This window comes from Budorcas taxicolor, chromosome 19 (assembly GCF_023091745.1).
Source record: "Budorcas taxicolor isolate Tak-1 chromosome 19, Takin1.1, whole genome shotgun sequence".
Classification (NCBI taxonomy): domain Eukaryota; kingdom Metazoa; phylum Chordata; class Mammalia; order Artiodactyla; family Bovidae; genus Budorcas; species Budorcas taxicolor.
Window position 1 is genome coordinate 45,878,353 of NC_068928.1, and position 22,179 is coordinate 45,900,531.

Here is a 22,179-nt window from a genome sequence, read left to right on the forward strand (position 1 = left end):
TTCTATGCCTGCAGTTCAGTTACTAAGCACTTTATTAGAGTAAAATCATATAACTGAGCAGAAAGGTTCCATTACTAGTTCCTGCAGACACACAAAAATAAAACTTACCTACAATTATAAACAAACTTTTAGTAAGCAATCCAATGGGAGATTACTCAGTAAGTGGGAAAACTGAGTTAAACACTGGAGTAAAAAGAAGGCAGCACTGTTTCTAGATAAGACAGTTACAGCATCGATCAGTCCAGTTCAGTTGCTCAGTCGTGTCCGACTCTTTGTGACCCCATGAACTGCAGCACGCCAGGCCTCCCCGTCCATCACCAACTCCCGGAGTTCACTCAGACTCACGTCCATCGAGTCAGTGATGCCATCCAGCCATCTCATCCTCGGTCGTCCCCTTCTCCTCCTGCCCCCAATCCCTCCCAGCATCAGAGTCTTTTCCAATGAGTCAACTCTTCGCATAAGGTGGAGTTATAGTAAGATAATAATACTTCCTAAATTAACTCATAGACTTATTTGGTTTCAGAGAGCACTAATCAAAATATTTGTGAAATTTCAAAAGATTAATAAAATATACATGTAAAATGAAAGAATTAAAAAAAGGGTATTCCTACCAAAGAATGAAATGGGGGAAAAATGATGGAGATAGTCCTTATTAGATGTAAAAAGACAATATAATAAAGCGTTAATAATAAAATAGCATAATATTTAAGTTAAAAATAGAAAATCAACTAATGAAAGAGAGGAGAGGTTCTGGGAACAACGTAGAACATTTTAAAAAAATTTAACACAAAACCACGTAAAATACCACGTGGAAGGGAAAAAAGCATTTAATAAATAACACTGACTAAATTAAGTAATAACACTATGATACATTTTTTAAAACTTTTTAAATTACCAAGAACTACGTATTTCTTGAGTTATAAAAAAATGAAAATTCTTCCAGCTACTGGAGCAACAGGAGAAAGTTTAAGTGATAAAGCTACCTACTAAATAAAATTTAAAAGATTAGGTTATAAAAATCAACAGAATTAAGATTAAAAAGCAAACAATCTGGGGCAAATATGCAATAAACAAAGATAGAGTCCATAGAAACAGGAATAAATGTAAAACTAACACTTGAGAAAATACCCAGCATCCTTCAGAATTATAAAAAGGAAGACAAAATACTTCACAATTTTCTAGTAAGCAAAAACACATTATAATGGTAAATCCGATACTGATAGGGCTATGAAGAAAGCCTTATACTATTGGTGACAGTGATTATCACAGCTCTCTCTGTTGGGTTATCAACTAGGCAAAAGTAATTTGTTGTAGAACTGCTTACACATTTTGACTTGTATGGGGCTTTCCTTCTGCTTCAGTGGGTAAAGAATCCACTTGCCAATGCAGGAGACATGGGTTCGATCCCTGGGTCAGGAATATCCCCTGGAGAAGGAAATGGTAACCTCCTCCAGTATTCTTGCCTGGAAATCCCATGGACAGAAGAGCCCGACAGGCTATACAGTCCATGGAGTCGCAAAAAGAGTTGGACACGACTTAGCGACTAAACGACAACCACCACCTTCTTTGATTTGTAAATTCTATCCTAGAGTATATAACACAAGGAAAATGACAAAGCTGTACCTAATTATCTTAGCATTTTTGCTAACATGCTAAGTCACTTCAGTCATGTCTGACTCTTTGAGACCCATGGACTGTAGCCTGCCAGGCTTCACTGTCCATGGGATTCTTCAGGCAAGAGTACTGGAGTGGGCTGCCATTTCTTCCTCCAGGGGATCTTCCTGACCCGGGGATCAGACCCACATCTCTTATGTCTCCTGTGTAGGCAGGCAGGTTCTTTACTACTAGTACCATCTGGGAAGCATCTTAGGAAGATTATAATAATCAATGACACACAAAAAACCCCACTAATACCAGCTGATGTTGAATTTATTACAGTGCCAGAAGGCCGTGCCAAGTGCTTTAAATATATTATTTCATTTTTCAATTCCAAGAGACAATAATTACCTCTATTTTACAGATGAGAAACCTAAAACACTGAACGTTAAGTAGCTTGCCCAAGGCATACTACAGCATCTTAAGGGTTAGGGTTTGCACTAAGGCTGAAGGCTCAAAATCCATGCTCTAAACCACAGAATACAGACTCTAAGAAAAAAATACCTAAAGACTAGACCATGATTAAGTAAACCATAGGGTAAAATCCAAAGCAAGTCTGCACAGTTACTAAAAGTAGCATATAAAAAGCTACACATACTGGGAAAAAACTTCTATGAACTAGTGTCAATCATAAAGACAAAACAAGAGTAACACCCATGGGACTTTCCTGGTGGTCCAGTGGTTAAAACTGTGCTTTCAATGCAGGGGGGCACGGTTCCATCCCTGGTTGGGGAACTAAGATTCCACACGCCTTGAGGCAGAGCCAAAAAAAAAAAGTGATACCCAGAATCTTGTTACAGTCCTAAGAAGTCCCTATTCTATTCTTTTATAGTTCTTGGAAAGGAACAGATTACAAACCTTCAGCATACAGTCGCTCTGCTAGGAAAACTGCATCTCTGTAAGCATAGTGGTTTAGTGCTTGCCATATAGCAGCCTGTAAATAGAGGAAAAAGAACATAAATATACAGTTTCACAGTAACTCTTAGCACAGAGCCTTGCATATAATACTCAAATCAACACATCTAATTTAAGTAATAAAACCTCAATATCCACAGTGTAAACTCCGTAACCTATTAGATGAGGCTCTTCACAGTATGGCTCCTAACATCTGAATTTACTCACTTTAATTCTCCATGAACTTTTAGACCTCTGTGTCTTTGTATTTCCTTTTCCTTCCCTGGGGAGTGTGGGCTCCTTCATCTACCTACTCTTATAAATTGCACATCCTTGTAGACCCAGCTTTAATAATATCAGCTTCATAAAGCTTTCTAAACTGGAGGCCTCTGTATGCATGCTAAGTTGCTTCAGTCATGTCTGACTGTGCAACTCTATGGACCATAGCTTGCCAGGCTCCTCTGTCCATGAGATTCTTCAGGAAAGAATACTCCTAGAGTGCAATGCCTTCCTCCAGGGGATCTTCTGGATCCAAGGATTGAACCCACACCCCTTACATCTCCTTCATTGGCAGGCAGATTCTTTACCACTGGTGCCATCTTGGAAGCCCATACAAGGTCATATATGTTGGCTAAGTATATATGAAATAACTATTGCACTGGTAATTCAATTTAGGTTCATTATGGACTTAAAAGACTTTAACGGTTTGGTTAGTGAATTTAACCATCATTTACAGAACTGTACCTAAAGAAAAGTACCTAGGGTCTTATCCCCTTTTTTCCTAGTCCCAGTCTGTAACTGAATCTTTTCTCTAAACCTGTAGTTCCCTAAGTGGTCTTCCTACCTGCAGGCTATAATGTAATCCATCCAGCCCAGAAATCCTGAGTTTGGACAGGAGCTCAAATTAATGTTCCATGACTGTGTCTTGGGCAGGTTACAATGTTTCCTAAGTCTTAGTTTCTTCATTTAAAACATAAGACTCCAATAAAGTACACAATGGTTCCTTGCATATACCTAATAACTAGTCAATAAATTTCAGATGCTGCCATCATCATTTTCATGTCTTCATCCCTGATCAAAACCTCCTAATGATTCCTCCTGGACGGTCCCACAAAGTTTACACAATAAACAGCTACAGAATAAAGTACAAACTCCTTAGGAAACCATTCAAATCCCTTTGGGCCTTCATCATCCTTTTTCAGATGTTGCTCATCTCTCGCCAAAGCTGCCTATGGTCTAGAACCAGAAAAGGCCTCCATCAGTGCCTAAACATCAGCTGTACTTTCACATTTCAAAGTACTGTTTGGGCTGTCCTTTAACTTCTACCTCGTGAAATGTGTCTTCTTCAAAATTCAGCTTACATGGTATCTTCCTTTCACTGATCTATCCCATGCAATATTAATGACTCCATTCTATGAGGTCCCAGAAAATTCTGTTTCTACTTCAAAAAAATATATCAAGCTGTTTATTAGATTTAGTCATATATATTGTTTGATTAGGCTGCAACTTCTGTGGGTAAAAGTCAGATTCTCTTTTTCGCTATACTTCCCTGGTTATCCTACTTAAGTAGTTATTTCCCTAATTATCCTAGATAACTGTCTTTAAACATAGTGAACGCTCAATAAATGCTTGTTGAATAAGTGTCTTAAAACTCTGAATCTAATTTCCACTTACTGACCTACAAACTTTTAGCAACCCAATATGGAGGTAAAATATAAAATATTCCTACTATAATTAAATTTACTAACATGATTAAAACATTGTTGGCAACATAAAACAATACAAAGTAACATCTAGTGGTTTCTTCCTTAATACAGGTAAGCAAAACATTATAAAGGAATCAAGAATCTGGTAAGGAGATACAGGTCTGTCCAACTTAGCAGTTGGAATATATCAGATTTGGGGGCAATAATATTTTAGTGGTGTGACCTATAAATACCTGAAAGATAACCAGATTTTTCTGGTTAATAGTAGCCTAGATCACATTATATGTAGAGTACATCATGAGAAATGCTGGGCTGGATGAAGCACAAGCTGGAATCAAGACTGCTGGGAGAAATATCAATAACCTCAGATATGCAGATGACACCACCCTTATGGCAGAAAGCAAAGAACTAAAGAGCCTCTTGATGAAAGTGAAAGAAGAGAGTGAAAAAGTTGGCTTAAAACTCAACATTCAAAAAACTAAGATCATGGCATCTGGTCCCATCACTTCATGGCAAATAGATGGGGAAACAATGGAAACAGTGACAGATTTTATTTTGGGGGGCTCCAAAATCGCTGCAGATGGTGACTACAACCATGAAATTAAAAGATGCTTGCTCTTTGGAAGAAAAGTTATGACCAACCTAGACAGCATACTAAAAACCAGAGACATTACTTTGCCAACAAAGGTCCGTCTAGTCAAAGCTATGGTTTTTCCAGTAGTCATGTATGGATGTGAGAGTTGGACTATGAAGAAAGCTGAGTGCCAAAGAATTGGTGCTTTTGAACTGTGGTGCTGGAGAAGACTCTTGAGAGTCCCTTGGACTGCGAGGAGATCCAACCAGTCCATCCTAAAGGAAATCAGTCCTGAATATTCATTAGGAGGACTAATGCTAAAGCTGAAACTCTAATACTTTGGCCACCTGATGAGAAGAACTGACTCATTTGAAAAGACCCTGATGCTGGGAAAGATTGAAGGCGGGAGGAGAAGGGGAAGACAGAGGATGAGATGGTTGGATGGCATCACTGACTCAATGGACACAAGTTTGAGCAAGCTCCAGGAATTGGTGATAGACAGGGAGGCCTGGTGTGCTGCAGCAGCTGGGGTCTCAAAGAGTCGGACACGACTGAACTGAACTGAGATCATGTTTCCATACTACTTAGATCGTTTTCCTTATCATCTTATTCAATATGCCTACCACTTTTTGAAACACAGTATTCATCCATTTGGTAAACATTTATTGATCATTTACCTTGCTATATGATCCTGATTGCAGTAAAAAATTAATAACATAAAAATTTAACCAATTTGAGAAAATCAAGTTCTTTGGGTGGCCTGCACAAAGCCTTAACATTTTGAATACTTCCCTGGTGGCTCAGATGGTAAAGCATCTGCCTACAATGTAGGAGACCTGAGTTCAATCCCTGGGTTGGAAAGATCTCCTGGAGAAAGAAATGGCAACCCACTCCAGTGTTCTTGCCTGGAAAATCCCATGGACAGAGGAGGAACCAGGAGGAACCTGGTAGGCTACAGTCCATGGGGTCGCAAAGAGTCAGACATGACTGAGCAACTTCACTTTCACTGACAATGAGAAATTATGAATAAGTCAGGTATTATTCTATAGACAAGTATCTGGTCATTGTCATCATGCTTTTGTTATCAAACAGTTGGGTAGCTGAGCCTTAGAACAAAAATATGTGGCATTAGCAAGGAGTGAACATAATAAGAATAGGTTTTAAACATACTACAGAATCACTGCTATCTAATTTACTTTTCCTCTATACTACAACACAGCAAAGATAGTTAAAAGGCCTTCAAAAAACAACAGTTAAAAACATATTTAAATTTAATTTGACTCAATTATTTATTGAATGCATAATATGATCCCCACACCTCAATCTACGGCAGATAGAAAAGATTCCTCTGACATTAATCTAGACGACTAAATCAGTTCCCTGAGCTTTAGCTTTAATCGCCTATAAAATAAGGATAAAAACGCTTACCTCTGAGATAAGCTTAGCACAATGCCTGGTTAAATTCTAAACCCCCTAAAGAACTAATCTGGCCTTTTGGTGTTTTACCAGACCATAGATGACTTAGGGTTCTGGAACTATGCCTATAGGTATCTTTCAAATATACTCATTTAAATTAGGAAACTGTAATAGTAGTGAAAGGAAGAACTCAATAAACATTTACTTTTAAAAACAGACCATTTTTCCCTGGATTACTTTAACAGTGTCTTATTTAGCCCCTCTGAATTCTTTTCTACCCTCTGATTCATTTTCTCTTCCTGTGAGTTTTTCACAAGTCAGAGCTGATCTTTACTTAAAATCCTTCAGTGGCTTCTAACTGTTCTTGGCAATAAAAGGCAAGCCACCAAACCGGCAGTGTGCTACAGTCTGTACCTACCTCTTTGGTTCATCTGGTATCACGTTTTCTCATGCTGTCCATGTTAGCACAACGACCTTTCAGCTCCTCAAACCTGCCATGTTATCCTTCTGCCACAGGTCCTTTATACACAATCCATTTTGCCTGGCATTCTCCCTCCTTTCCTTTGATCTATGCTAATTCTAGTCATTCTTTGGACTTCCTTCTTTTCCAGGGAAGGTTTTTTATAGGATACGCAGATGAGGTTAGGCATTCTTATACACTCTGATAACACCGAGTACCTTTCCTCTGCAGTATTTCTCACTGTTGTAAGTTTACACATATTTAGGAGAGTATATGAGTAAAATCTTCCTCACTATAATATAAACTCTAGAAAGGTAGGGACTACATCTGGTTTTGCTCACTGGATACTCCCAAAAGTATATACTTTTTAAGTAGGTGCTTAACTAACATATATTGAATGAATAAACAAATGATCTTTGACTTTTTGCTGTCCTCTCATTGCTAGCATTTTACACATTAGTCTTAAATTTTTCTATATTATTATATATCCAATAGTTAAGGATCTCTGGAAATCTTGAAAGAAACTCTGTGGTACATAGAACTCTGTTTCTAATACAAATAATTATCACCTAAGTACTCCTTTATAAAATGAGGGATTTCCTAAGAACCTACTGAAAGAACACCACGAGTAGAAAGAACAGATCCACAATTTGATGCTGGAGACCTGTGTTCAAACTTGTGTTCCAGGACTTCAGCAGTGAGACTCTGGGGAATTCTTTAACTTTTCTCAACCTCAATTTTCTCATCTGAAAAGTGGAACTCTATTTTTGGACTTGTGTAGATTAAATGAAATGATATGGTGCTTCTAGTGTATTGACTGGCACTCATTAGGTACTTAAAAACCTTTACCTTTTCCAGCTCTTAAGATTAACAAATTCTACAGATATAATTGATAGTTTGCATTATATAATGTCTCCCATATATGCCACAATTGTTGATTTTGTAACACATAACCCACAAAAGACCCAATGATTGATTCACCAGCTCCGTCATCGTCATCGCTACTGCTTACCAGGAAAATCTGGCACATAAATACTACCGCCAAGAAGTCCTAGAATTTTTGAGTTTCTTTCTTTTCAAAATTAAAGAAGTTTAAGTATCATATTCAAGAGTTCTATCCATTTCTGATTTAAAATCAAGTTTTGCTCAGAATAAAATCATTCCTTTATCACCAATTCTTAAGGGGGTCAGAAAGTGATCGTGAAGGCAGCCAATAAAAACTCGCACACATCCTGGAAGTGAAACTTGACACATACAGCTCCCATTACACTCTGCTCAAGCATGTGAGTGACAGTATGTATCTTCTGGGGGAATGGAGTCGGGAACGAACTATTCTCTAAAGCATGACAAATTGGTAGCTGATGACAGGCTGGGCTAAGATTAGCGACTACCCGCCCTGCCCGCCCCCATTCATCCGTTCCCTTGCTCAACTGCTGGTGTAAACCTGCCCCTAAAAGAATAACACTCAGTGCATCACTTCAGGTGTTCTGTAAATTAAAGCCAGATGGAAGAAATGCTGCTAAAGGTTATGAAGCCAAACTGAGCAACACCACCACTGAGCCCCCAAATAAGGTTAAAAGAGAAATTTTGCTGCTTAAACTAACGAGTCAGTTCTAGACCACACTGACTTTTAAAGATAATTAAATCAACACCACAGAAATTAAATGGCAAAGTTCCTTCTCCTTGTTGCTCTTCTTAAATATGAAATATTATTTTAAATATAAACAAACCTCTGTAAATTGTACAACTAACTCAGACTTAAATATGACCACCTAGATTGTGTCATTCTTGTTTTTTTCAAAAAAGAAAAAAGGTGTCTTCTTTTAGACCATTAAAAAAAATGGACAACATAAGAAGGTATGAAGAAAAAAATCACTTTGGAATTTTCCTACTATACATTACAGTGTAATTTCTTGAACTCTACATCAGGTCTACATCAATGGTTCTCAGTCTGGGCAATTTTGTCCCACAAAGGACATGTAGTAATGTCAGGGGGCATTTTGTTTGTCACAAATGGAGTGGGCATATAGCAGGTAGATGGCAAGGACACTGCAAAACACAGGACAAATATCCCCACAACAAAAAATTAGCTTGCTGAAAACATCAATAGTGCCAAGACTGATAAACCCTGATGTCCACTACTGTGTAACTTACTAGCCTGTATGTCTCCCTAAATCTTGCCTTGTCCCACCTTCCCAATAGCACCAGATTAATTTTTTCACAAGCAGTGCTTTCATTATAATTTTTCTGTTCAAAAACCAATAATGGCTATTTTACCAACAAATTAAATCTAAATTCCTCAGCCTGGATGTTAAAGACCCCTTGTAACCTGATTCTACCTGACTAGCAAAACCTTATCTTTTCTGTTCTCAATTCCCATTCTAGACAAGGCTATAATTTTTATTGTTTTCTTGTTCCTGAGCACCATTCTCAACTTTGGGCTTTTGCTGATGCCATTCGGTGCCAAGCATATTCTCCTCTACCAAGTCAAACCCTTTTGACTTTCTAAAGCTTTAAGTTCTACTCCTTCCAGAAACCTTTTCCATCTTTCCAGTCCACAAAGATCTCGCTTTACTGAATTTACTATTATCTGTGCAAACACATACATACTGACTTGCAACATTATTCAGTTGCTCCCATTAAGCATATTTATCTTCCAAAAAGACTGGACCCCTCAAAAGATGAGAAGTTATATATCTACATTTCTACTGGTTGGTTTCACAAATATCTTATTTTGTTCACAACATAACTCTTAATTGTCCTCCTTCAAATTTGTTTTCCCTGCAAAGAATTCTCCATTTATTAAACATTACCCCCCAAATGAAATCTAGGTAGCTGTTCTTGATTTCCTCACAAATGATCAATTTCCATGATGCATTGATTCTACCTCCAAAATATCTCTTGAACTTAATCTACCTCTTTCCTATTCCACTGCTACCACTTTAGTATAGGTTACCAATCCCAAAGAAAGGAAATGCCAAAGAATGCTCAAACTACTGCACAACTGCACTCATCTCACACGCTAGTAAAGTAATGCTCAAAATTCTCCAAGCCAGGCTTCAGCAATACATGAACCATGAACTTCCAGATGTTCAAGCTGGTTTGAGAAAAGGCAGAGGAACCCGAGATCAAATTGCCAACATCCGCTGAGTCATCGAAAAAGCAACAGAGTTCCAGAAAAACATCTATTTCTGCTTTATTGACTATGCCAAAGCCTTTGACTGTGGATCACAACAAACTGTGGAAAATTCTGAAAGAGATGGGAATACCAGACCACCTGACCTGCCTCTTGAAAAACCTATATGAAGGCCAGGAAGCAACAGTTAGAAGTGGACATGGAGCAACAGACTGGTTCCAAATAGGAAATGGAGTACGTCAAGGCTGTATATTGTCACCCTGCTTATTTAACTTATACTCAGAGTACATCATGAGAAACGCTGGGGGTGGAGGAAGCACAAGCTGGAATCAAGATTGCCGGGAGAAATATCAATAACCTCAGATATGCAGATGACACCACCCTTATGGCAGAAAGTGAAGAACTAAAAAGCCTCTTGCTGAAAGTGAAAGAGGAGAGTGAAAAAGTTGGCTTAAAGCTCAACATTCAGAAAGCTAAGAGCTTGGCATCTGGTCCCATCATTTCATGGCAAATAGATGGGGAAACAGTGGAAAGAGTGACTGACTTCTATTTTTCTGGGCTCCAAAATCACTGCAGATGGTGATTGCAGCCATGAAATTAAAAGACGCTTACTCCTTAGAAGGAAAGTTATGACCAACCTAGACAGCATATTAAAAAGCAGAGACATTACTTTGCCAACAAAGGTCTGTCTAGTCAAGGCTATGGTTTTTCCAGCGGTCATGGATGGATGGGAGAGTTAGACCATAAAGAAAGCAGAGCGCTGAAGAATGGATGCTTCTGAGCTGTGGTGTTGGAGAAGACTCTTGAGAGTCCCTTAGACTGCAAGGAGATCCAACCAGTCCATCCTAAAGGAGATCAGTCCTGGGTGTTCATTGGAGGGTCTAATGTTGAAGTTGAAACTCCAATACTCTGGCCACCTGATGGGAAGAACTGACTCATTTGAAAAGACCCTGATGCTGGGAAAGATTGAGGGCAGGAGAAGGGGACGACAGAGGATGAGATGGTTGGATGGCATCACCTACTCAATGGACGTGAGTTTGGGTGGTCTCCGGGAGTTGGTGTTGGACAGGGAGGCCTGGCGTGCTGCGGTTCATGGGGTCGCAAAGAGTTGGACCGACTGAGACTGAACTGCACCGTCATCTTAAGACTGTATTTATTCTTGCCTTCTTCCCTGACCTTTCACATACAGTAGCCAGGGATCTTAACATCTGTATCAGATTATGTCAACCCCCAGCTGAAAAGTCATCAGTGATTCCCCATGACACTGAGAATGAAAAATGAACTCCTTACTATGGCCTTACATTAGTATGCAACTCCAGCCACACTGGCCTTCTTTCAGGTCTTCCAATGCCAAGTTGTACTATGTCTCAGGGACTTTGCACATGCTGTTTTCTCTGCTTGTAATTCTCTTCAAATTGTTTGTGTCTCAAACTTTGAACTCAGCTACAATGTTATTTGCTCAAAAGGAACTTTCCTAACATCCTTTTTAGAGAATGTTTTAGAATGTCTTTTATCTGCACTTGACACATAGCAGGTGCATAACATTCTTTCCAATTTGATTATTTCGTTGAGGCTGCTTCTGAACTTTGATGGTCTAACTGCAAACCTGACTGAAGTCAGGACCCTCTTCTTAGGTCTCTCTCCTAACACCCTACTTAGAGTACCATTCTTATCACAATTTATAATTATTAATTTGTGATTATTTGTCTCGTGCTTTCTCTATATATAAGCACAAAGGCTGTATCAGGGCACGAGTCCATAAAGGAATTATCACATATCTGTAATGATTTCCTTCTCTATCTCCCCACTCCAAAGTACATCCTCTCAGTTCAGGTACTATGCAGCACTGTCTTCAAAATACTGTATTGTACCTAAATATGAGAATCTGTTTTCTAAAAGAAAATTTCATAAACAAATGTATTTCAGCTAACCTGAGTACATTTTTTGAATGAAGACCAAATAGTCAAATGGTATTGATTTATCAATTTAGCTATATATATGTGTGTGTGTGTATATATATATATTTTTTTACAATCATAAAATATATTTAGGAATTTTTTTTCTACTCTAATAGAACATTTTATTAAAAAGCCTTTATTTGGGAGAGGGGTAATCATCTAACACAATTTTCCTGAATACACCATCTTCAATTCTAAGTTATTTGAAAATGGTACCCTTTGAATCTGTGATAGATGCTGTCCCTGTACTTCTTATCCTAAGCCAAGAGTATTCCTTCACTATCTGTTGCTGCTGCTGCTAAGTCACTTCAGTCGTGTCTGCCTCTGTGCGACCCCATAGATGGCAGCCCACCAAACTCCACCATCCCTGAGATTCTCCAGGCAAGAACACTGGAGTGGGTTGCCATTTCCTTCTCCAGTGGATGAAAGTGAAAAGGGAAAGTGAAGTCGCTCAGTCGTGTCTGACTCTTGGAGACTCCATGGACCGCAGCCTACTAGGCTTCTCTGTCTGTGGGATTTCCAGGCAAGAGTACTGGAGTGGGTTGCCATTGCCTTCTCTGCCTTCACTATCTAAGCTAAGCTAAGCTAAGTCACTTCAGTCGTGTCCGCCTCTTAGCGACCCCATGGACTGCAGCCTACCAGGCTCCTCTGTCCATGGGATTTTCCAGGCAAGAGTACTGGAGTGGGGTGCCACTGCCTTCTCCACTTCACTATTTGATGATCTCTAAAACAATATTATGTGTAAAAGCAACCAGTTACTATACTGCTTATTAAGATGATTTTTCCAAGGCTTTTTTTTTTTTAACAACTTCATTCAACACTTCTGTGATGTCTTACCCCCCAGGAATAATTGATAAATCTATATAAAATTAAAAATCAATTTCATCAGGTGGATTTTATACACATTCAAATTAGCACTGATTCAAGTCACTTAGGCTAGCAATTATTCCTTCCCAAATAGTTATTCTAAAAATTAAATGACAGAATTTCTGCCTCATAATAGGAGAGATTTTTGAAGACTCAAAGTAATACTTTTTTATAAGAGATAATTTGGAAGAAGTGCTTATATTTAGGCTTACATGGTATATCAAACTGAGTATTCCATGTTTAAGCTTTAAAAAAAGAAAAAGAAAAACTCAGTTGCTCATCTTTTCTCTCAGCTTTTTTCTATGCCTAATAACAATGGCACCCCACTCCAGTACTCTTGCCTGGAAAATCCTATGGATGGAAGAGCCTGGTGGGCTGCAGTCCACGGGGTCACTAAGAGTCGGACACAATTGAGCGACTTCACTTTCACTTTTCACTTTCATGCATTGGAGAAGGAAATGGCAACCCACTCCAGTGTTGCCTGGAGAATCTCAGGGACGGCGGAGCCTGGTGGGCTGCCGTCTATGGGGTCACACAGAGTCGGACACGACTGAAGCGACTTAGCAGCAGCAGCAGCAGTAACACTTCAAACCCTGAGACAACCCTCAAAACGACACACCTTTCCAACTTACTCTCATTCCTTTACAAATACAGCAATCACTTACAATAGTTTAAAAAGCCAGCGTTGATTGTTCTCCTATTGCTCTAGATCCCTTCTTGAATGGCTTCTTATACTAAAAATTACAACCAAAATTCTCACCTAATTATATCCTAAAACTTATTACCACTGTCAGTGGCTTGTGTGTGGGGAGTAGACAAATTTGACTCTTGAGCCCTAAAAATATCTAAATGCATTACTGCTAAGAGTACTTTAATGAAAAACAGAAAACGATGTGTTTATCACACAAGGAATATCTTTATCAAGGAATTGGCTACATATTTCTCTCCATGCTTTTATGCAAATTAGGTGGCTCTGGTTATAAAGAACCCGCCTGTCAATGCCAGAGATGTAAGAGACACAGGGTTGATTCCTGGATGGGGAAGATCCCCTGAAGGAGTGCATGGCAACCCACTCCAGTATTCCTGCCTGGAGAATCCCATGGACAGACGAGCCTGGCAGGCTACAGTCTACAGGGTCGCAGAGAGTCAGACACGACTGAAGTGCCTTGCCACAGATGCATAGGCTATCCATAAAACTAGTTTATCATCTTAGAAGCCATATCTATAAGGCAAATGTATCATTAATTGTTAAGACAAAATAACAAAAACATGAAACAGAAATTAAACGACTTGAGTAATCTGCTTATCCATTTTAGAAGGTATAGATAGCAACTTATAATTTCACCTTAGGTCTCAAAAAAAAAAATTAAAAAGGGACTCTTTAATAGTAAATTTGGATGCAAAGAAACAGCTTTGAAAGCACCAGTATAATCTACAAACAGAACTGTTGGTACAATTCTGTACAGAAGGCAGAATCCCGCATTACACTAATTAAAAAATTAATAGCTGCTATATGTAAACAGCTAAAGAAAGCCAACTAGGAGAAACTGGTATTTCATCCTGTGATGAAAAAAATTAAAGAAATATGGAAGGAGTGATGTAGTAAAATATTTTACTATTTGATATCACAAGTCTTTAAGAGCAACATGAAGCAATTTCTAAAATCGGTTTGCTTTCAAAATAAAGTGCATGACTCAATGACATCAGTTGATAGAGGTCAACTCTTCTAATCAAGTCAAAGATCATATGATAGGGTAAAAAGTCTCCCAGACCTGGTCCATCACCAAGGGACAAAAGATTTAGTTTCTTCAGATGGCAGGAGGGGAAAATGACTTGGCACCGCATCACACCCTTAAAATCCAATAGGGTTTTCTTACATGCCAACAGAGCACTGTGCGTCAAAGCAAACCTTGGTGTAGTATGGATGGAAAAATCATAATTTGTCTTTCATTTCCTGAACGCCTTATAAACATGCACAGTAAAACACTCCTGATCCCCATCACAGGTCATGGAAAAAAACCGATTTGCTGTTTCCAACCCCTCCCCTTGTATAGGTGCTTGCGCCTCTGCACTGGGCCTTGGGGTTCTCTTCGCAGATCATTGTCCGGAGGGAAACTGAGTGAACGAGGAAAGGCAACGTGGGCTAGACAGATTGTCAGCAAAACAGAAATCAGTATTAAAAACACCGATCCTACCCTCCCTCCACTTTCTCCTAGAAAACAAAAACAAAACCAACACTCGCCCCGCAAACTTGCCCCACCATTATGAAGATCGTACAGGCGCTGATCAAATGTGCGTCCCAACCATCCTTGGGCAAGAGAGCACCTGGGGCGAGTTTTCGGCCCCTCATCGCTCACCCCGGCCCGGGCCCAGCCCCTGGGCTGACAGGAGGGACTCGCCCGACATTGGCCCGGAGGGAAAAGGAGGGATTATCGCCGAACTCCACTCACACCCGGGGAAGAAGTAACGCAGGGCCAGAGGGAACGCGGCTGAGGCTGCGGGCAAGGCCTCGGAACTGACGAGAAGACTGGCAGGAGCCGGCGTCAGGTGAAGCGGGAGAAGCAGCAGGGCCTAGGCCGCACCAGGCCGCGAAGTGGCCATACGCCGCTTCCCGACCGAGGCTGCGAGCCAAGCCTCAGGGAAGAGGGTTACCATTACCTGGACGGGTTCCTGCAGCACCGTCATCCTGGAGGTTCAGGCCCACTTTCTGCAGTGCCTCAGGCCCCCCCCGTAGCGACTCCGGCCCGGCCAGCCCCGGCTCATTTAAACTCACCAGCGACCGTTACCGGGGGATGGGGGAGGCCGAGCGAGAGCCGAGTACCTCCGAACGGGACACGGAAAAACCCGAAGTGGAGAGACGCGCGCGGGAGCCAGACGGAAAGGCCCGAAGGAGACCGGAAATACCCGAGGTGAATCGGCGGAGGAGAACACCGTTGCCGGAAGTTGTCGAGGAGTACCGGAGACGACCGAGCGTGATCCAAAGCGTATGTTCCTCTTCTCGATCACGCCTTCACTCACGCACGCCACGCCCCGTCGGCCCTTGGGCAGGGGCACGCCCAATCGGTAACCAATAGGCTGGGCGTGGCGTGCTGGAGTCGGCCGGCAGCGTTACGTGGCCAGGCTTCAATCTTGATTCGCCGTTCAAGCTGGCTGGATTAATTGGTGCGCGGTGGATTAAGCAGAGGGTTAAACTCAAGAGTTTGGGGCTGATTTTAATTAATCAAGAGATATCTGTCTGTTAAGTTTAGGTCATTTATCCATTCCTGAACTCTTATTCATGGCTCAAAGGGAAATAGGAAATTGGAAAGACTTCCCTTTCACTTTTCACTTTTATCATTGGAGAAGGAAATGGCAACCCACTCCAGTGTTCTTGCCTGGAGAATCCCAGGGACGGGGGAGCCTAATGGACTGCCGTCTATGGGGTCGCACAGAGTCGGACCCGACTGAAGCGACTTAGCAGCAGCAGCAGCAGCCACTATTTAAAGATTCAATTTGACCCCTCTCCTCAGATTACGGTCTGTTTAACGGAAAAGTAATGTAACAAAGAATGTTATATTATATGATGCCCATTATAAGTGATGTAAAAATCCAGAAGAGAGGAAAGGGAAATTAGCGTTAAGATGAGAAAGTCTCTGAGAGAGAGACTTTATTTTGGGGGGGCTCCAAATCACTGCAGATGGTGATTGCAGCCATGAAATTAAAAGATGCTTGCTCCTTGGAAGAAAAGCTATAACCAACCTAGATAGCGTATTGAAAAGCAGAGACATTACTTTGCCAACAAAGGTCCATTTTATCAAAGCTATGGTTTTTCCAGTGGTCATGTATGGATGTGAGAGTTGGACCACAAAGAGAGTTGAGCCCGGAAGAATTGATGCTTTTGAACAGTGCTGTTGGAGAAGACTACTGAGAGTCCCTTGGACTGCAAGGAGATCTAACCAAGTCCAACCTAAAGGAAATCAGTCCTGAATATTCATTGGAAGAACTGATGCTAAAGCTGAAACTCCAATATTTTGGCCACCTGATTTGAAGAACTGACTCATTTGAAAAGACCCTGATGCTGGAAAAGATTGAAGGTGGGAGGAGAAGGGGACGACAGAGGAAGAGATGTCTGGATAGCATCACCGACTCAATGGTCATGAGTTTGAGCAAGCTCCGGGAGATGAACAGGGAAACCTGGCGTGCTGCAGTCCATGGGGTCACAAAGAGCCGAACACTACTGAGGGACTTAAATGAAGATGAGAAAAGCTGCTGCTAAGTCGCTTCAGTTGTTTTCGACTCTGTGCGACCCCATAGACGGCAGCCCACCAGGCTCTGCTGTCCCTGGAATTCTCCAGGCAAGAACACTGGAGTGGGTTGCCATTCCTTCTCCAATGCATGAAAGTGAAAAGTCAAAGTGAAGTGATTTTTAGGTGGCCAGATCATGGAAAATCTCAGAAACAGGGCAGAAATGTTTATTCTTGATAGGAGAGGCATTGTGACGTATTGGGAAATCAGGAGGTTGGATTTCAGTTTTATTTCTGACACTATTAGCTTTAGGTCCTTAGGCAAGCACAACCTCACTGAACTTGTATTTCTTTAGTTTAAAAGCAACCATTAAGAGGACAAAATGCATTAATGTATGTGACTGTCTAACACACATAGTGAGTGAGTGAGTGAAGTCGCTCAGTCGTGTCCGACTCTTTGCGACCCCATGGACAGTAGCCTACCAGGCTCCTGTGTCCATTGGATTTTCCAAGCAAGAGTACTGGAGTGGGTTGCCATTTCCTTCTCCAATACATATAGGAGGCTCTCAAATTTCCTTCCTATTACTTCTCCCCCTAAAATGTGTGAACAGGGAACTATTAAAATTTTAGGTTTTGGTAGATGAGAAAAACAGTCTTTGCAATATTTTTAAAATTGAAGTATAGTTGATTTACAAGATTGTGCTATTTTCAGGTGTATAGCAAAGTGATTCAGATATGTATTTTTTCAGATTATTTTTCCACTATAGGTTATGCAAGATATTTTTTATAGTTCCTGTGCTATATGGTAAATCCTAGTTGCTTATCTATTTCATGTATAGTAGTTTGTATCTATTAACCTCATGTTCTTAGTTTACCTTTCTTTCCCTCCCTTTTCCCTTCCGTATCCGTAAGGTTGAAGAAAACACTTTTTGAAAGTTAACTTCCTAATCAGGGCATTTCTAGGCTAGATGTGGGACTTCAATTTTAAAAATATTGCAAAGACTGTTTTTCTCAATAGTGTATTCCATTTGTGTGGATATTTCTCTTTCTTGTTCTAACATTTTATGTAGATGAAATCAGTTTAGAATGGGTCACTCCCTTCCTTTGGGTGTTGCTGTGGGGGGGAGCAGTGGCGTGGGTGTTTTATTTTGTTGACAGAGCTATAGCCTTTACTGGCGGCCATCTCTAGTCACTGCTTGTGTGCTTGTAGCCCCAGAAAGGGTAAGGTGATCTTATGCAGCCCTGTGCCTTGCAGGGTTGGGCTGGGTGAATTAGGGTGGGAATAGTGTCCAGTATGGTAGTCACTACCTAAAGTTTAGTTAAAGTCAAGTAAAATTTAAAATGAAGCTCTTCAGATGCCCTATCCCTATTCCAGGGACTCAGTAGAGACATGTAGCTAGTGATTCCCATACTGGATAGCACAGGTACAGATTATTACCATCATTGGCTTGATTAGGACTGTAAGATCCAAGATGGCTGCACTCACGTTTGGGCCCTTGGTGCTGGTTGTTGGCTGAGCCCCTTATTTCTCTTCCACATGACTTCACATCAGTCAGTCGTCTGACCCTAACTTCTTGACTTGGCACCTGGCAACCAAGAAGGCCAAACCAGAAGCTGTAAGGCCCCTTAAGGCCCAGGTCTGTAAGTCAAGCTCCATCACTTCTAGTTGGTCAAATTAAGACACAGAGGCCGACTGGATTCAACTGGAGGAGAAATAAGAGTCCACCTGTAGATGGGAAGAGTGGCAAAGCGACAATGCAAAAGGCATGTGCCACGGGAAGGATCGATCATCTTTGAAAACAGTCTACGAGGTTTGAGATGCCAAATGAGAGAATCTGGTAGGGGAATGGAAGGAAAGTGTGTGTAGGGGGGTAATTACTCCTAAAATGTGACACAATATTACTCTTAAAATGTGCCGCTTTAACTGACCACAGCACTCCAGATTTATTCCAGTGAATTCAGAATACAATAGAACTCATGCTTTTGTTATCTGGATGACTTCTATTAAAGTGGGCTAAAGTTTTACTTACATAACTCTGATCCTGCTAAGCTTTTGGTCATTTTACACACACACAGCACTTTTTCACACAACAGGCTTCCAAGTCATGTACCTGAGCATTTGATTCTTGTAAATTTCAATGTATAAACTTACAACACAGGATATATAAAGCAGATTTTTGTGTGTATGAAAATGTGTGTCTAGACTCAGCATTTAGAGATTCTGTGATGTTTGTCACGCTGGCTCATAAGCTTAGAATTTGCCTAAAGTCCCACTTCGCACCCCCATACCCTTTTTTTCTTTTTTCAGAAAAAGAGCATCTCTTTTCTGACCATTGGTCATGGGCTAACACATCTGTTGTGGTTTTGCGCTCATTCACAGCAAGACCACATTTGTTTGAAATTGTGCTTCGATAGACTCTTTTAGACCATTTTTACTTCCTTTTCTATTCCTGATTGACCTACTTAAACTCACCATCCAGCAACTACTTGGGCATCCTGCCGTCACCCCGATCCACATATATTTAACTGGCAAGTGGACTTAGATTACAGTAAGCATTATTCCAAACATGATAATTTTTCCTTTTTCTTAGCCTGCCTCTTGTTCTGTTTCCATTCAATCGGAATGCAGATCAGGGTTTAGGGAACTATTCAAGAGGCTAGACATGGTACCATCGACAAGGTACAGGCCCACTGAGATAACCCAGAGAAAGCTCACTCTTCTCAATTCCTTGAGTCCTCCTTATCTGTACCCTTCTTTTGTCCCTGTTGTACACTGCCTCTTATCCTGTTTATATTACCTACTGTGAGGCTCCGTCCCTCTTTCCCCACCCCACGTACCTTTGCTCCCCCTAGTCACCAAATCAACCCCTTCAGACTTCCCTGGTGGTCCAGGGGCTCAGACTCCGAGCTCTCAATGCAGGGGTCGCTGGCTCAATCCCTGAGCAGGGTATTAGATCCCACATGCTGCATCTAAAACCCAGCACAACCAAATAAATACATGATAAAAGAATATTTTTTAAAAAACAATACATACCATGTTGAAAGTGAAAGTGAAGTCGCTCAATTGTGTCTGACTCTTCGCGACCCCGTGGACGGTAGCCCACCAGGCTCCTCCATCCATGGGATTTGCCAGGCAAGAGTATTGGAGTGGGGTGCCATTGCCTTCTCCGATAGTAATGGCCTAAAAATGATACAATATATCATTTCTGGTAGTATTTGGACAACTTCCTTCAATGATGACCCTAACATAACTGGAAATAATTTTCTTTAATGTTGCCATTTGCAGTCACATATTTCTGTGAATTTGGGCTCTCACTATAATGGCTAAGACAGAGAAGAGAATCAGATGCTGAATCTTTTACTCTGATTAAGTTCTCTTCAGCTAAGCCAAATTTACAGAAAGCACTATATTCAATGCAATTTCTACACCTAGCCCATTAATCATTAAGACAGGTAGAAACAAAGTATTGCATTAAAAAAATCATTCCTTTACTCTGGCATCTCTGATCACACCATTTCCTGGTTTTCTTTCTACTGTTCTGTTTCGTATCAGTTTCCTTTACAGAACTTCTAATATCAGAATGCTTCACGGGTTCAGTTCTAGGCCTTCTCACTCTATATGTTCTTCCAAGGTGAACTTATTCTCATGGTTTCAGTTTTTTTTATTGAAAATTGTTCCATAGTCTGTATCTCCAGCCAGGCTCTTCTTAGAACTCCAGGCCTAAATGCCTAGCTGTCAGCTGGATATCTCTGGGTGTCTCACAGGTACTTTGTTCAGAATGGAACTCCTCACTCTTCTATTTGAATTATTATCTGTCCCAGTTTCTCCACTGCCCAAACCTGAAACCACTCTTTTTCTTTAATAACCCTAATGTCTGGTCTCAAAGCCCTACTGAGTTTACCTCCTAAGTGTACCTTCATGTCTCTTCTGCCTCAAGTCTCACCTACCTCCGAAAAGAAGTCTAATCATGTTAGGACTCTCCTCCCTAAGCCTCTCCACTGTTGACCTAAAGCAAATAGACTGCCAGTTATTGCTTCAGCATAAAAATGCGTTTATTTGGGACAGTGAAGAAGTGCAGGGTCTACAACCATGGTGAGCCACATGTCACCAGCCAAAAAATGGAGAAAGAGAACTCTTGTATGGCAGGGAAAAGGAAGTTGGGAGGGCTATAATAAATAAAAAGTCAATGATTCTTCTTTGGCTGAGTTCTGTCAGTCTCTCATTGACGGAGCTCTTGCCAGAAAAGAAGAGGAAGTCTTTCTTCTTCCTATTGGACTCTCTTATTGTCTGGGGGTGTGAGAGCTCCCTCTTCTGGTCTCCCAACTCTATTTTAATTGAAGTTTCTGTTGATTAACTTTTTTTTTTTTTAAACATTTATTTGTCTGTACCGGGTCTTAGTTGAGGCACGTGGGGGTCTTTGATCTTTGTTGGGGCATGGGGGATCTTTAGTTGAGGCATGTGAACTCTTTTTTTTCTTTTTATTTTTAATTGAAGGATAATTACAATATTGTGTTGGTTTCTGCCATACATCAACATGGATCAGCCGTAGGTATACATATGTTCCCTGCCTCATGAGCTTCCCTCCCACCTCCCACCCCATCCCATACCTCTAGGTTGTCACAGAGCCCTGGTGTGAGTTCCCTAAGTCATACAGCAAGTTCCTACTGATTGTCTGTTTTACATATGTTAATATATGTTTCCAGAGGCATGTGAACTCTTAGCTGCAGCGTGTAGGATCTAGTTCCATGACCAGGGGATCGAACCTGCATCCCTAACACTGGGAGCAAGAAGTCTTAGCCACTGGAACACCAGGGAAGTCCCCTGACTAACTCTTCACATGCCCCAATTCAGGATTTCCCATTGTTCTCAGGATATAGTCCAAAACCTTTAACTAGTCTTAACAGGGCTATCCAAGGTCTAGTCTCTGCTTCCTTATTCAGCCTTATCTCACTTGTTTCCCTCTTATACTATATATTCCAGTGAAGGAGATCAGAAAATGCCACTTTGGCATGAAGATTATTCTGAACTGAAAGCAAGGCAACAAATATAGATATTTTTGCCCACCCACCCCCATCTGCCTAAAAGCAGACATAAATTCTCCTCTGTGAAGGTGTTTCCTCTCCCCTCTCCTGTAAAAGAAAGAGGAAAGCAACCATTATCACTGGAAACAGAGCTGGCACTGAGTTGGTTCAGCACCAAAAAACCTTATTAAAGTAACCTTTATCTTCCTTTAGTTTCCCCATATATTACCTTTCCATAATATACCACCCCTAGAAGCCCAAACACTA

The 22,179-nt window shown here is 40.8% G+C and overlaps 2 protein-coding genes across 2 annotated transcripts in view; one reads left to right on the plus strand and one right to left on the minus strand.

Moving 5' to 3' along the window:
- The window catches only part of CDC27 (cell division cycle 27), a 52,520-nt gene extending 37,064 nt beyond the window's left edge, over positions 1-15,456 (minus strand). The window contains exons 1-2 of the mRNA XM_052657692.1: positions 15,326-15,456; positions 2,515-2,590 (exon numbers count right to left, since the gene is read on the minus strand). Coding sequence (XP_052513652.1) covers positions 2,515-2,590; positions 15,326-15,352 — 103 coding nt within the window. The 5' untranslated portion in view covers positions 15,353-15,456. The remainder of the gene's footprint in view (positions 1-2,514; positions 2,591-15,325) is intronic.
- Positions 15,457-15,551: 95 nt separating this feature from the next.
- Positions 15,552-22,179, plus strand: part of MYL4 (myosin light chain 4) — a 40,019-nt gene continuing 33,391 nt past the window's right edge. The window contains exon 1 of the mRNA XM_052658239.1: positions 15,552-15,651. The gene's annotated coding sequence lies outside the window, so the exon portion shown is untranslated. The remainder of the gene's footprint in view (positions 15,652-22,179) is intronic.